General features: G+C 45.7%; 1 protein-coding gene across 3 annotated transcripts in view; it reads left to right on the forward strand.

Annotated features, from left to right (window-relative positions):
- Nucleotides 1–14,458, forward strand: part of RGS12 (regulator of G protein signaling 12) — a 177,442-nt gene that overhangs the window by 26,996 nt on the left and 135,988 nt on the right. For all 3 annotated transcript variants that reach the window (XM_077136288.1, XM_077136289.1, XM_077136290.1), the window contains exon 2: nucleotides 3,554–5,483. In XM_077136288.1, the coding sequence (XP_076992403.1) occupies nucleotides 3,654–5,483 (1,830 nt within the window). In that variant the 5' untranslated portion in view covers nucleotides 3,554–3,653. The remainder of the gene's footprint in view (nucleotides 1–3,553; nucleotides 5,484–14,458) is intronic.

Here is a 14,458-nt window from a genome sequence, read left to right on the forward strand (position 1 = left end):
ATCTGATATGTCATTTCCAAATATTATCTCCCATTGTGTAGGCTGTCTTCTTTCTTGATGAAGTTCTTTGATGCACAAAAGTGTTTAATTTTGAGGAGCTCCCATTTATTTATTTCCTTCTTCAGTGCTCTTGCTTTAGGTTTAAGGTCCATAAAACCGCCTCCAATTGTAAGTTTCATAAGATATCTCCCAACATTTTCCTCTAACTGTTTTATGGTCTTAGACCTAATGTTTAGATCTTTGATCCATTTTGAGTTAACTTTTGTATAGGGTGTGAGATATGGGTCCTCTTTCATTCTTTTGCATATGGATATCCAGTTCTCTAGGCACCATTTATTGAAGAGACTGTTCTGTCCCAGGTGAGTTGGCTTGACTGCCTTATCAAAGATCAAATGTCCATAGATGAGAGGGTCTATATCTGAGCACTCTATTCGATTCCATTGGTCGATATATCTATCTTTATGCCAATACCATGCTGTTTTGACCACTGTGGCTTCATAATATGCCTTAAAGTCCGGCAGAATATATACATTTTTAAGGATAGACATTAAATAGTTAAATATCCAGTCATGAAAATGAGCATCACTTGGTTATGAAATAACATTGTGATTTAGAAATAGATTTTTATCACCCTTATATCTAAAAAAAAGCCCTGTCATTTGAACCTTTGTCCTAAACCGTGTCTCCATCATCCCCGAGGCCACGCTGGGAGTGATCTGATATGGTACTTCCCGCTTCAGCCAGTTCCTCAGACTTCTTGTGTGTATGTGTCTAAACTATTTTGAATTTGTTATTGGAAATTTTATCCCAAGATACAAGAACTTCTTCTAACAACTTTAGAACAATTCTTTAAAATTATATACTTTTTTAAAACTTGTAAGATTGTATTATATAACATATATACAAAGCAAAGAAAAAAAAGCAATAGTTCCAAAGCACGCTTCAACAAGCAGTTACAGAACAGGTCCCAGAGTTTGTCATGGGCTACCACACCATCATCTCAGATTTTTCCTTCTAAAAAATACATACTATCTGAAAACATATTCTCTGTGTTTGGGTTCTGCTGACAGAGTTCACTTGGTGTATTGCTTTATAAAGCGGTCTTTAAAGGGTTTTATGCAGAAGGGAGTTGGCATGACACCTGCCTGCTGCCCTAGAAAGCCCTGCTTGCTGGCAGGCCCTCGGCTGGCATCTGGGACCTTGGATTTGGAGTGTGTGCTGGTTTGAAACTGTTGTGTACCCCACAAAAGCCATGTTCTTTAATCCTGATTCAATATTGCTGGGTGGGGTCTTTTTGACTAAATTGTTTTCACAGAGCTGTGGCCCACCCAATTGTGATTGGGACCTTGTGTAAAGTTGTGTGCCAGTTTGAAAGCGTTGTGTACCGCAGTAAACCATGACCTTTAATCTTGATTCAGCGTTGTAATTGGTTAGATCTTCCCGTGGGGGTGTAGCACCCCCAGCTGTGGGTATGGCGTTTTGATTAGATTGTCTCTATGGAGATGTGGCGTGCCTTGTTGTGGGTTGTGACCTTCTGATTAGATGGAGATGTGACACCACCCATTCCAGGTAGGTCTCAATTAGTTTACTGGAGTCCTTTAAAAAAGGAACCATTTTGAAGAAATCTCAGATGCAGATGCTGGAGATGCAGATATTTAGAGAGCTGATGCAGATGCTTGGAGAACAGTTGCTTCAGAGCTGACAGAAACACAGATGCTTAGATATGCTTGGAGTACCGACAGAGAGAATAGATGCCTAGACATGGCAGAGCCCAGCAGACATTGCCATGTGCCTTCCCATGAGATGCTAAGCAAGCCAGAACCTAGAGTTCTGTCCCAGAGGAGCTGAGTGAAGGCTCCTTACTGGAATCAGAAGCTGGAAGCAAAAGGACTGGAATAAGGACCAACAGACACCAGCCACATGCTTTCCCAGATTGCCCTTCCTTGAGCCAAGGTATCTTTCTCTGGATCCTTAGTTAAGACATATTTATGGCCTTAGAACTATAAACTTGTAACCTATTAAATTCCCTTTTTAAAAGCCATTTCATTTCTTGTATATAGCATTGCGGCAGCTTAATAAACTAATACAGAATGTCTCCCCCATTCAAGGTGGGGTAGCTTTTTGGATTCCTTTAAGAGGGAAACATTTTGGAAAAAGCTTCAGAGCCAACAGAGCTGACACAGAGAGAAATGTTTGGAAATGCAGATGGAAAATGCCCTGGGAGAAACCGTTTTGAAATGAGAAGCCGTTTTGAAATGAGAAGCCAGGAGAGAAAGCTTTCAGATGCTGCTATGTGCCTTCCCAGCTGACAGAGAAACCCTGAGTGCTATCCACCTTTCTTGAGTCAACATATTTTTCCCTGGATGCCTTAGTTTGGCTATTTTTATAGCCTTAGAACTGTAAACTTTCAACTTAATAAATTCCCTTTGTAAAAGCCATTCCGTTTCTGGTATATTGTACTACAGCAACTTTATCAAACTAATACAGGGGGCTTCCCTCCCTAACGGGTAAGGGGGTTCCCTGTGCTGAGGCCTGGCCAGCAGTGGGCTTTGTGTGCACACCCCTTGCCCTCTGGGGGCCTGGGGTCTCAGTCTGCGCGGGGCAGAGTGTCCTGCATGGACATCCCTGTGGAGAGGCCCTGGGCCAGCCTCTGACATGCTTCCCTGGGAGGTGCATCCCCATGGGTCACCCTGGTCACAGGAGGGTGGCAACATGTCCTGCCTGGCTCCGTGGCGAGAACTTGGAGCTTGGGCCTGGTTCCTCCGGCCTTTGCCCCCACGCCTCGTTCCTTCTGCTGGGACACACCCCAGCATGGGGATGCATGCCAGCTGTGCCCGTGAGCCCTCCCAACTAGCCCCCTGCTCGCAGTGGTCTTGGGGCCCCCTGACACAAATGATGATGACCAGTGCTCCTGGCACCGTGACCGAGCACTAGATGTCTCTGCTTGTTCATGTTTCTGTGGAGCAGCCTCGATGGTGTGGCTGGAACTTGTTTCAGAAGATAGGGCCTTTCTCAAGGCGCTTTTTCCAAGTAAGAGGAGGGAAGAAAAGCTTTCGAGGTGGGACTTTGGGACCATGGGAGGGGTTGGATGGCCACCCTGACCTGCTGCCCAGCTCCGCCCTTCAGTCAGTCCCACCTTGCTTGGCTGCTGTGGGTCTGCTGTGGGGCCTGGGTCTCTGTTTGCAGCGGCCCCTCTTGGAGAAGTGTCTCCAGGTCTCTTTCCTCTTCCCCCCCAAAGCAGGTAGCAGTAGTGCCAGGAAGCAAATGCCGAGAGTCTCGTACTCTATAGATCCCAGCTGCTGGAGAGGGAAGGAGGTGTGCAGCAGGATTCCCATCCTGGGAAGTATTTTCTACTTTGATGGGAAATTTCTTGGCATGATTTTAAGATTTATTGTGTCTAGGGACTCCCTTTCCACTTTGACGTTTGAGGGGTAACTAGAGATTCTTTTGGTGGTGGTTTTGATTAGGAAAGATCTTTTTATGTCCAGTTGTTGTTAGTAAACACTAGAAATACACAATCTTGAAAAGTGAGCTTTCTCTCTCTCTTCCTTAGGTGATAACTTCAAGGAGGCACCTGGCCCCATCCGGCATCCCCTGAGCCGTGGACCACCTGGGATGACTCAGTATGTTCCTGGGCCCAGAAGTGCATCATCATGCATAGGGCAGGCGAGCCGGGGAAGCGCCTACCCCATGGGGCTGTGCTGCCACGTGTGAGAAGTGTGGAGGTGGCCAGAGGGCGGGCAGGCTATGGGTTCACCCTCTCGGGACAGGCACCCTGCGTGCTCAGCTGTGTCCTGCGCGGAAGCCCGGCCGACTTCGTGGGCCTTCGCGCTGGAGACCAGATCCTTGCCATCAATGACATCCACGTGAAGAAAGCTTCCCACGAGGACGTTGTGAAGCTGATAGGGAAATGCTCTGGCGTCCTCCACATGCTTGTTGGTGAAGGTGCTGGCCACGTGGAGTCCTGCTCAAGCGATGACGAAGGCGGATTCCGTGAGGGACAAGTCTGGCGGAAGCCAAAGCTCGATTCTAAAGCGTTAGGTATAAACAGAGCCGAGAGAGTTGTGGAGGACATGCAGTCGGGAGGGATTTTCAACATGATTTTTGAAAACCCCAGTCTTTGCACAGGTGATTTGGAGCCCTTGAAATGGAAGCAGAGGTCCCTCTCAGAGTCAGCTGCATCTCGATTTGGTGCTGGACATGAAAGCCTAAACAGCCCAAACCCGGGTCTGCTTTCCAAGGAGGAGATAGCAAAGGCTGTAAACGACGATTCAGTGTTCACCACAGGGTCGGAAAACCCTGAGGATTTTGGAGTCGATGCTAGTATCTTGAATGTGGCCATGGTCGTAGGCTACCTGGGCTCAATCGAGCTCCCTTCCACCAGCGCCAGCCTCGAGGCCGACAGCCTGCAGGCCATCCGCGGCTGCATGCGGCGCCTCAGGGCTGAGCAGAAGATCCACTCGCTGGTGGCAATGAAGGTCATGCATGACTGCGTCCAGCTGTGTGCTGACAGAGCCGGCGTAGTGGCCGAGTACCCCTCTGAGAAGCTGGCCTTCAGCGCCGTGTGCCCCGATGACAGGCGGTTCTTTGGGCTTGTGACCATGCAGAGTGGCGACAGCGGGGGCCTGGCCGGGGATGACGAGGGGGCCCTGCGGACATCCTGCCACGTCTTCATGGTGGACCCAGACTTGTTCCATCACAGGATCCACCAGGGCATCGCCCGGCGGTTTGGGTTTGAGTGCACTGCAGACCCCGACACGAACGGCTGCCTGGAGTTTCCCGCGTCCTCCCTGCCCGTGCTTCAGTTTGTCTCTGTCCTTTACCGGGACCTGGGCGAGCTCATCGAGGGTGTGCGGGCCCGGGCGTTTCTGGACGGTGAGGCCGATGCCCACCAGAACACCAGCACCAGCAGCACCAGTGACAGCGGCATCGGCAACTTCCACCAGGAGGACAGGGGTGGCCGTGTCCTTGTGGTGGACCTGGGTGGGAGGGGCTCCCACCCCTGGGGCACCCCCCGGAATGGCACCTTCTGCCATGGGCAGGAAGGGAGCCCCCCGCATGAGGCCACCCCACAGGCCGACAGGCCCCGCGATTTGAACACACACCTGGGAGCAGCCTCGCATGTGGACGTGCCCCCGGCATCCTCGCGGAGCTCCGTCCCCCCTCCCAAGAGGAGCTCCCTGGGTACCAGCTGTGGCTCCACCCAGAGGTGGCTCCCAGTCCATGTCCTTCAGGAGTGGCAGTGTGGGCACACCAGTGACCAGGAATCCTACACGGACTCCACTGATGGCTGGTCCAGTGTCAACTGCGGCACGCTGCCTCCGCCCATGAGTAAGATCCCTGCTGACCGCTATAGGGTTGAGGGCAGCTTCGCGCAGCCCCAAATGAGTGCCCACAAAAGCGAGTGGTCCAGGAAGGCTTTTGGAATGCAAAACCTTTTTGGTCCTCATCGAAATGTAAGAAAGACCAAAGAAGACAAAAAGGTAAGCCTGTTATGCTAGTTGACAAGAAACTTTGTTTCATAGTTTAGCCAGTTACTGATGAATTGATAGGCACGTTTGCCAACTTCAAAATCCAGGCTTCCTCCAACGACATTGTCCTGTTTAGGTCGTCATGGGCTGTATCAGTCAGGGTTCTTTAGGGAAAGGGAACCAACAGGAGATATTGGTAAATGTGATATTTTATAAAAGTTTGTCATGCAACTTTGGAGTGCATGAGTCCAAATTCCATAGGGCAGCCCTGGAGCTGACAGTTCCAGTGAAGGTCTTCAATGAATCCCTCAGGAGAGGATGGCTGGATGAAGCGAGAGCGATTTCTCTCTTCTGACTTCTCCTTTAAAGCTTTCAGCTGATTAGATCAAATGGCAGTTATGAGCCATGGATCCAGTCAGCATGCTGATGACTTAATAATCTAGGCTTCTGATTTATTAACCAGCCAGAAAATGTCCTTGCAGCAATGGGTAGACCAGCGCTTGCTTGACCAGATGACTAGGTACTGTCATCTGGCCAAGTTGACACATGAACCTAACCACAACATGGGGGGCTGCTCTGTCTCTGTGCAGCAGCCCCTGGGGCCTGGGTGCCCCTCCCCCTGACACCCTGCTCTGGACCTTAGCCCTGGCATTTCTCTAAGGCTGCTCCTGGCAGGACATTAAGCAGACAGGGGTGGAGAAATGGAGCTGGCTTCCCACTGCCTGCAGAGGGGAGCCTCCCTCCTTCTTGCTCCTCCTGACCACCAAGGGCCATAGGGGAACTGTCCTCGCAGCCCTTTAGCCCAGTTTCTCACCCACAGTTGTCACCCTCGTGCCTGAGACGAAGTACCATATTGAGGTGAGAGCTCAGGAAGCACAGGGGCTAAGCTGCTCTTGGGCCTTCAGGAGGAGGGTTTGCACTGCAGCATGAGCTCTTTGCTGTTGCCTTTACAAGGAAGTCCTGCAGTGGGGCCAGTGTCAGCTGACTAACAGCAGGCATGGGGTTTGGGCCCCTGGCCCTGGGACCCGTGCTGTGGAACAGGTGGTGGCCATGCTAGGAGTGGTCCAGCCCCAAGAGCCAGCTCCACCGTGGTCCCTGCTGGGCCTCTGCCTGCCATGCAGGAGCTGAGTTTGGAACATGAGGGGAAAAGGAGAACCAATGGTAGGGGTCTTCGTAGAGGACTTTGTTCAGGGAAAGGAGGGCATGGGCTGCCAGCGGGACAGGGATGCGTTTGCCTGGGGCGAGAGGAGGGTTGGCAGTTAGCCCAACCTGCATCAAAGAAACTTCACTCAAGGGACTTACGATTTTAAGGCACTTTGAGTTTGTTCATGATCTTGTTATTCAAGAAAACCCTCCAAAGACCTCTGGACAGTGGGGGTTGGGGCCGCAGGGCATGAGCAGACTCTTTGCTCTAGATTCCCCATCCCAAGTTTTATTATAAAGCACATTAAAGAAAAATTAAAGCTGAAGGGAAGGACAAATCTCCCCTAGATTTATTTTCTCCAGATAACCACTGATAACATCTTGATGTATCTAAGTAGCTTTCTGTTTTTCCAAACATATAATCATACTGGTTTTCATCCAAATTCTTAAAACGGGCACTGCAGCAGGTGCTGTGCTGCCGTCCCTTCTCTCCTATCTCTGGCTGTTCTGAGCCCCAGGATGGGTTCTCAGGGTGGCACACCGCGCTCTCCCCAGGCCTCAGCCCAGCTGTCCCCCACGAGCCCCCCATGGTACGGGCAGGTCCCCTGCTGGCTTTGGAGCCTTAGGGGCCCACTCAGTCTCTGCTCTCCTTATCTGGGGTGTGTGCAGGGGTGGTGTGTCAGGAGGTCAAAGGCTCTGGGTAGTTGGTAAAATATTTGAAATCAGGAAATTGACCATCTCCTTGCCCATATATTTTAAAAATGTGTTTTACCCATTGCTGTTGAGTAAGTGAATAATTATATTAATAGAAATAAATAGCATCTGCAGGGTACTGAATGGATCAGGTTCACCTCCATGTACATTCTCATCCAAGTTGAATGTGATGTATAAACTGTAGAGTACTGTGCTACTCTAGAGTGGAGTCTTGTGGGGAGCCAACAGACAGGTCAAATAGTGACACACTTCTGGGCATTGCCTTTGAAGGAGCTGCAGCCCTGTTCTGCTCCCTCTGCTGGTTTCCAGGCTGCTGTGGACAGGGAAGAGGGGACAGGATCAGGGCAAGTCCAGATGCCGCGGAGATCAGCTGCCTTCCTTGAATAAACACCCCCAGGATGGCGGCAAGCCTTTGGTTAACTTCCAGTTCTGAAGAAGTAAATTCTGACCATTTTTCCCAAGTTCTTTTTGCTTTTATGGAGGAGAGAATTTCTGGAGGTTCTTACTCCCATTTTTTCTTTTTTTCCCAAATAAGCACATGCCCTCATCACCCCTACTCCCTGATAAACTCTAATCTAGTTTCCATCTCTATGACTTTATCTCTTAGATGTGATCTCATATGTATTTGTCCCTATATGTCTTGCTTATTTCACTGAGCAGAATGTTTTCAAGGTTATTCCATGTTACGGCAGGTCTCAGTACTTCATTTTCTCTTATGGCCAAAAATATTCTTTTGTGTGTGTATACCACATTTTGCTTATCCGTTCATCTGCTGATGGGTGCTTGGACTGTTTCCACCTTTCGGCTCCTGTGAATAATACTGTTAATAAGCATTGACGTGCAGTATCTGCTTGAGACCATTTGTTTTAATTTATAATCTGCTGGAATGCAGTATACCAGAAATGGAGCAGCTTAAGAGGGAATTTAATAAATTGCAGTTCTAAGCCTATGAAAATGTCCAAACTAATGTCCCATCCAGGGAAAGAAACCTTAATTCAAGGAAGGCTGATGGGTCAGAAATACCTCTGTCAGCTGGGAAGGCACGTGACTGGCATCTGCTGGTCCCTTGCTCCTGGGCTCTCTTGCTTTCAGTCTCTGTTCCTGTGGGGGCTCCTCACTTTGCTTCTCCTGGGCTGGCTCTCATCTCTTGGCTTCCTTTGGCTCTCTCCATGTTCTGGCTTGCTTAACATCTCATGGTGATGCCTCCTGGGCTCCAAGCATCTCCAGACATCTGTGTCTCTGTTCTCTGAAGCCACTATTCTCCAGGCAACTACATCTGCTCTCTCTGTCAGCTCTGCTGTGCCCAAAGTGTTTCCTTTTTAAAAGGACTCCAGTAAACTAATCAAGACCCACCTGGAATGAGTGGAGTCACATCTCTATCTAATCAAAAGTTCATACCCATAATTGGGTATGCCACATCTCCATGGAGATAATCTAAAGTTTCCAACTGCAGTATTAAATCAGGATTAAAAGAAATGTCTGTTTTCATTTTCTTTGGGTATTTACTTAGAGTTGGAATGGCCAGATTATATTCTAATTCTGTATTTCACTTTCGAGGAACAGTCATATTGCTTTCCGCAGTGGTTGCACCATTTTACGTTTCCGCTTACAATGTACTAAATTCAATTTTCCTGCGTTCTCTCCACATTTGTTATTTTGTTTTTTAAAAAATAATAGCCATCCCTATGGGTGTGATGTGGTATCTCACTGTGGTTTTGAGTTGCATTTCTCTAATGGCTAATGATGTTGAACCTCATTTCATGTGCTTATTGGCTATTTGTGTACCTTCCTTAGAGAAATGTCTATTCAAGTCCTTTTCCCGGTTTTAAATTGAATTGTCTTTTTGTTGTTGTTCAGTTGGAGGAATTCTTTATATATTCTGGATATTAACCCCTTATCCAATATACGGTTTCCAAATATTTTCTCCCATTTTGTTGGGGTTGCCTTCATTTTTTTGATAATTGTCTTTGATGCGCTCAAGTATTTAATTTTTTAACCATTTTTTATTATAAAGTTTAACATATATACAAAGCAAAGAAAGAAAAGCAGGTGACTATATCTGCTCTCTCTGTCAGCTCTGCTGTGCCCAAAGTGTTTCCTTTTTAAAAGGACTCCAGTAAACTAATCAAGACCCACCTGGAATGGGTCTAGATTTTCAAAGCACACTTCAACAAGTAGTTCCAGAACATATCCCAGAATTTATCATGGGCTACCATTCACCATCTCAAGTTTTTCCTTCTAGCTGCTTCACAACACTAGAGACTTGAAGAAATATTAATATAGTGATTCAGCAGCCATACTTATTGGCAAATCCTATTTTCTCTGTTATACTCCTCCTTCTCTCAAGCTATAGGGATCTTTAGGCAATGCCTGTTCTGACTTTTTCATGTTGTGAAGGGGTGTCGACACTAAAGGGTAGGGGGATGTAAACAACTGATAATCTTGGAGAGGCTGGTCCCTCTGGGTTTCAGGATTTATCTGACTTAGGGATCCTCTGAGAATTATAGAGTCCAGAAAACAAACTTAATGCATGAAACCTTTATAGAGTCTCAGCTTGAGCCCTAGCTGTATTCAAGAGTCAACAGGAGAGACGTTGATTGGGGGTTAGCAAATCATGGCTATTAGCACTGTCTAACTGAAGCTTGCATAAGAATATCCCCCAGAATAGCCTCTTGACTCTATTTGACCTGTCTTGACCACTGATGCCTTATTTTATTACACTTCTCTTCCCCCCCCCTTTTGGTCTGGAATCCTGCCTGGATCTTTTTCTGTGTTTTATTTCTTTATTCATCATTTTATAAATGGGATTCACTGTAAGAAGGAAATTGCCTTTGTAGTTCAGGTCTTCAGGCTCTGGGCTGGAGTGCTCTGAGCTTCAGTTTTTTTAATGTAATTTTATTGAGATATTCACACAGCAAACAATCCATCCAAAGTATACAATTGAAGGTTCACAGTATCACCACATAGTTCATCACCACATTCAGTTTTTTTTTTATCATCATATAGTTGTGTATTCATCACTGTGATCATTTTTAGAATTTGTGCATCACTCTGAAAAAGAAACAGAGGAAGAAACTCATACATTCCATACCCCTTACCCCTCCCTCTCATTGACCACTAGAATTTCAGTCTACCCAATTTTTTTTTTTTTTTACCCCTTATCCCCCCTATTATTTATTTATTTTTGTCATTATTTTTTTAGTCATCTCTCTGTACCCTGGATAAAGGAAGCATCAGCCACAAGGTTTTCACAGTCACACACACAAGCTATATTGTTATACAATCATCTTTAAGAATCAAGGCTACTGGAACACAGCTCAACAGTTTCAGGTACTTCCCTCCAGCCACTCCATACACCATAAACTAAAAAGGGATGCCTATTTAATGCATAAGAATGACCTTCAGGATAACCTCTTGACTCCTTTTGAAATCTTTCAGCCACTGAAACTTTTCTCATTTCTCTCTTCCCCCTTTTGGTCAAGAAGTCTTTCTCAATCTCATTATGCCAGGTCCTGGCTCCTCCTCGGAGTCCTGTCCCCTGTTGCCAGAGAGATTTATACCTCTAGGAGTCATGTCTCATGTAGGGGAGAGGTTAATGAAGTTTTTCATTTTGATGAAGGAAAATTTATTACTGTTCCTTTGGTTAGTTATGATTCTGGTGGTTTATCTAAGAATCCAGTGCCAAATCCTAGGTCATAAAGATTTTCCCCTGTGTTCTTTTCTAAGAGTTTATAGTTTTAGCTCTTATATTTAGGTCTTTGATCCAGTTTGAGTTGATGGGGGTCTAAGTTCATTCTTTTGCCTGTGGACTTCCAGTTTCCCCAGCCCCATTTGTTGAGTCTATTCTTTCCTTATTATACATTTCCTTGTCAGAAATCAACTGGCTATAGATGCATGGGTCTATTTTTGGACTTTCATTTTTGTTCCATTGGTCTATTTGTTTGTCTATATGCTATTACCACATTGTTTTGATTACTGTCTGTTTTGGTTTGTTAATTGTTGCTGGAATGCAATATACCAGAAATGGGCTGGCTTTTATAAAGGAAATTTGTTAAGTTGCAAGTTTAAAGTTCTAAGACCATAAAATTGTCTAAACTAAGGCATCCAGAAAAAGATACCTTGACTCAACAAAGATTGATCGTGTCCAAACACCTCTGTCAGCTAAAAAGGTATATAGCTGCCTTCTGGTTTCAAACAGCTTCCCTAGGGGTGTTTTCTTCCTGCATTTCCATATGTCTCTGCCTGTGTCAGCTCTGAAGCAATTCCAAACTGTGTCTCCTTTTAAAGGACTCCAGTAAAATAATCAAGACCCACCTTAAATGGGCTGGGTCACATCTCCATCTAATCACACCCACATCTGGGTGTGTCACATCTCCATGGAAACAATCTCATCAAGAATTCCACCGTACAATATTGAAGCAGAATTAAGAAAACATGGCTTTTCTGGAGTATGTAACAGTTTCAAATTGGCACGCTGCTGCTTTATAATAAGTTTGAATTTGGAATATGTGAGTTCACCAACTTTGTTTTTCTCCATATGAATTTGAGGATTGTTTCTGCAAAAAAGGTTACTGGAATTTTGATAGGGATTGCATTGGGAAATAGTGACATCTTAACGATATTAAGTCTTCCAATCCATGAACATGGTATGTCTTGCCATTTTTTTAGGTCCTCTAATTTCTTTCAGCAGTGACGTGTAGTTTTCAGTCTTTTATATCATTGAGTAAATCTATTCCTAGATATTTTATTGTTTTAGGTGTTATTCTAAATTGAATTGTTTTCTTACTTTTTGCTTCAGATTGTTCTTTCCTATTGTATAGGAACACAGTTGATTTTTGTGGGTTATTTTATACTCTGCTACTTTGCTGAAATCATTTATTACCTCTAATAGTTATCTTGTGGATTCCTTCAGGTTTTGTATATATAAGATCTTGTCATCTGCAAATAGAGGTAGTTTTCTGTTTCAGTTTGGTCTGCCTTTTTTCTCTAATACCCCCATAGTTATTGTATCCTCTGCTTGCTGCATTAATTCCTCATCAGATTCACTGTACTGAATATGTCGTTACTAAAGACTAAGTCACTTCTCTTGTGAGTTGAATTGTATCCCTCCCAAAGATATGTTGAAGTCCAACTGATAGTACTTGTGGGTGTGACTTTGGAAATAGGGTCTTTGAAGATGGAGTTGTTAATGAGGTCAGACTGGATTAGGGTGGGTCCTAATTCAGTGACTGTCCACTGCTTTGCTCTCCCCCAGAACGTCATTGGAGTTCTGGATTGGAGTTCTTAGTAGGGTAACCTAAACTTTCTGGAAATGTCTAATCTTCAATGGCCCTCACTTTTTTTTAGTTGCTGCAGTTCTCTGTTAATCTGTGCTGTTGAGCATGAAATCACTAAGAGGTACTCCAGAGAACCCCCTGGGTTCCCAATATAGCCCTCCTCCTCCCATAGGGTAGCAGCAATGAGAAACAGGGTAGACCAACCATCTTCATTGCCTGTTGGTTCAGTGGCCTGTGGAGCCCACAAGGGCCACATGGCAGGCTCATCTTATATTTCAGAGAGACTATTATTGTGTCACCGGGTGGAAATATTCTGTTTGGGGGAATGAAGGCCTCCAAACCAGCAAAGCTCAAAGGTGTCACTTCAGCAAGTGGGTTCCTAGGTGTACTAATGAGAGGAGCCAGTCCTGTTTTCACCCCTTGATTCTGAGACCCATATGTTCTGGCTATGTGAGAGGCAGGACCCTTGTGATGATCTTTGGCTCAAATCATATTGCATACTCTAAGTCAGAATTTCGTTCTCTCAGAGTCTGTCCACTGGAGCTGTAACTGAGCCTTCCAAAGGTAGTGTGTTATGTTAGGTAGTCCATTTTTATGTTAGGCCAGTAGTTTCTGGGTTTGGGGGTATGTGATGAGACCAGTTACAGTAGGCATGAGGGAGCTCATTCCTGCCTTTCTGTGCTATGAAATGGGTTTCTTGATCAGAAGCAGTGCTGTAGCAGAATACCATGATGATGGGTGAGCTATTTGGTGAGTCCATAAACAGTGGCAGAAACACTGTGGAGACAGAAGGCAAAACTATCTTCAGAATACATCTGTTTCAGTGAAGGATGCACTTATGCTCCCTCTATGATGGAAGAGGTCCAATGTAATCAGCCTGTCACCAGATGGCGTGGTCTCCCCATAAGCCTTTGAAGGAATGGTGCCACACTGGGGGTTCACAGTTAGTCTCTATGGCTGGCAGATTAGGCACTCAGCAATAATGGTCGCTAGGCTAGGGCTGGGAAACAGAAGTCCCTTATGTTGGCAAGCCCATGCCTGGCCTCCATCCATGACATCATGTCACTTGGCTTAAAGGTCCATTGAGCAAGCAGTGGAGTTACTAGTGGGCAAGAGGATGACTGATCTCTGCACCAAGTGATCATTTTGTTCACCTAATTACTGAGAACCTTCTCTGTAGGTAGATGCTCTTTAGTGAACATTCACAGGGGACCTATATATCTTCACATGTAATACTTATTCCAAGGGGTCCCTCCACATGCTTTCCCCCTAGACTTTCTCTTCCCTAGTCTTCCATTCATATTTCTTCCAAGTCTCTGCTCATTCAGGCAAACCATTAGCAATCACCAATGAATCAGTGTAGATCCACACTTCTTGTCTTCTCTCAGACAAGATGGGATAGACAGTCAAATGTACTGCTCAGAGTTCTGTCTGTTGGGAGAGGTTTTCCTTCACCAGCACCCTTTAGGACCACACCTGAGTGGAGCTTTAAAGTTGCAGCTGTCTGTTTTCAGACAGTGCAGCATACTGTGCAGAACCATCTATAAACTAGATCCAAGGTTTTCTTTCTCAATGAAAAGACTGTAAGAAACTCCCATTGGGCCCTTAGGTGTGGACTGAGAGAGAGGAGACAATGCAATAAGGTTTTTGTTTTTTTTTAAGATTTGGTTTTGAAGGAGTCTTGGCCATCCATTCATGTAGCTTGTGCCTCCTGGTCTTGCCTGAGCCTGATTTCCGATATGCCCATTCTCACTTGAGGATAGCCAGATGCTACACATGCTCAACCTTAAAGTTCGGTGGATAAAGTATGGGATAACTCTTGGTTCATTGTGGGAAACTCAGGCCACACGGTGT

Source organism: Tamandua tetradactyla, chromosome 19, assembly GCF_023851605.1.
Source record: "Tamandua tetradactyla isolate mTamTet1 chromosome 19, mTamTet1.pri, whole genome shotgun sequence".
NCBI classification, from domain to species: domain Eukaryota; kingdom Metazoa; phylum Chordata; class Mammalia; order Pilosa; family Myrmecophagidae; genus Tamandua; species Tamandua tetradactyla.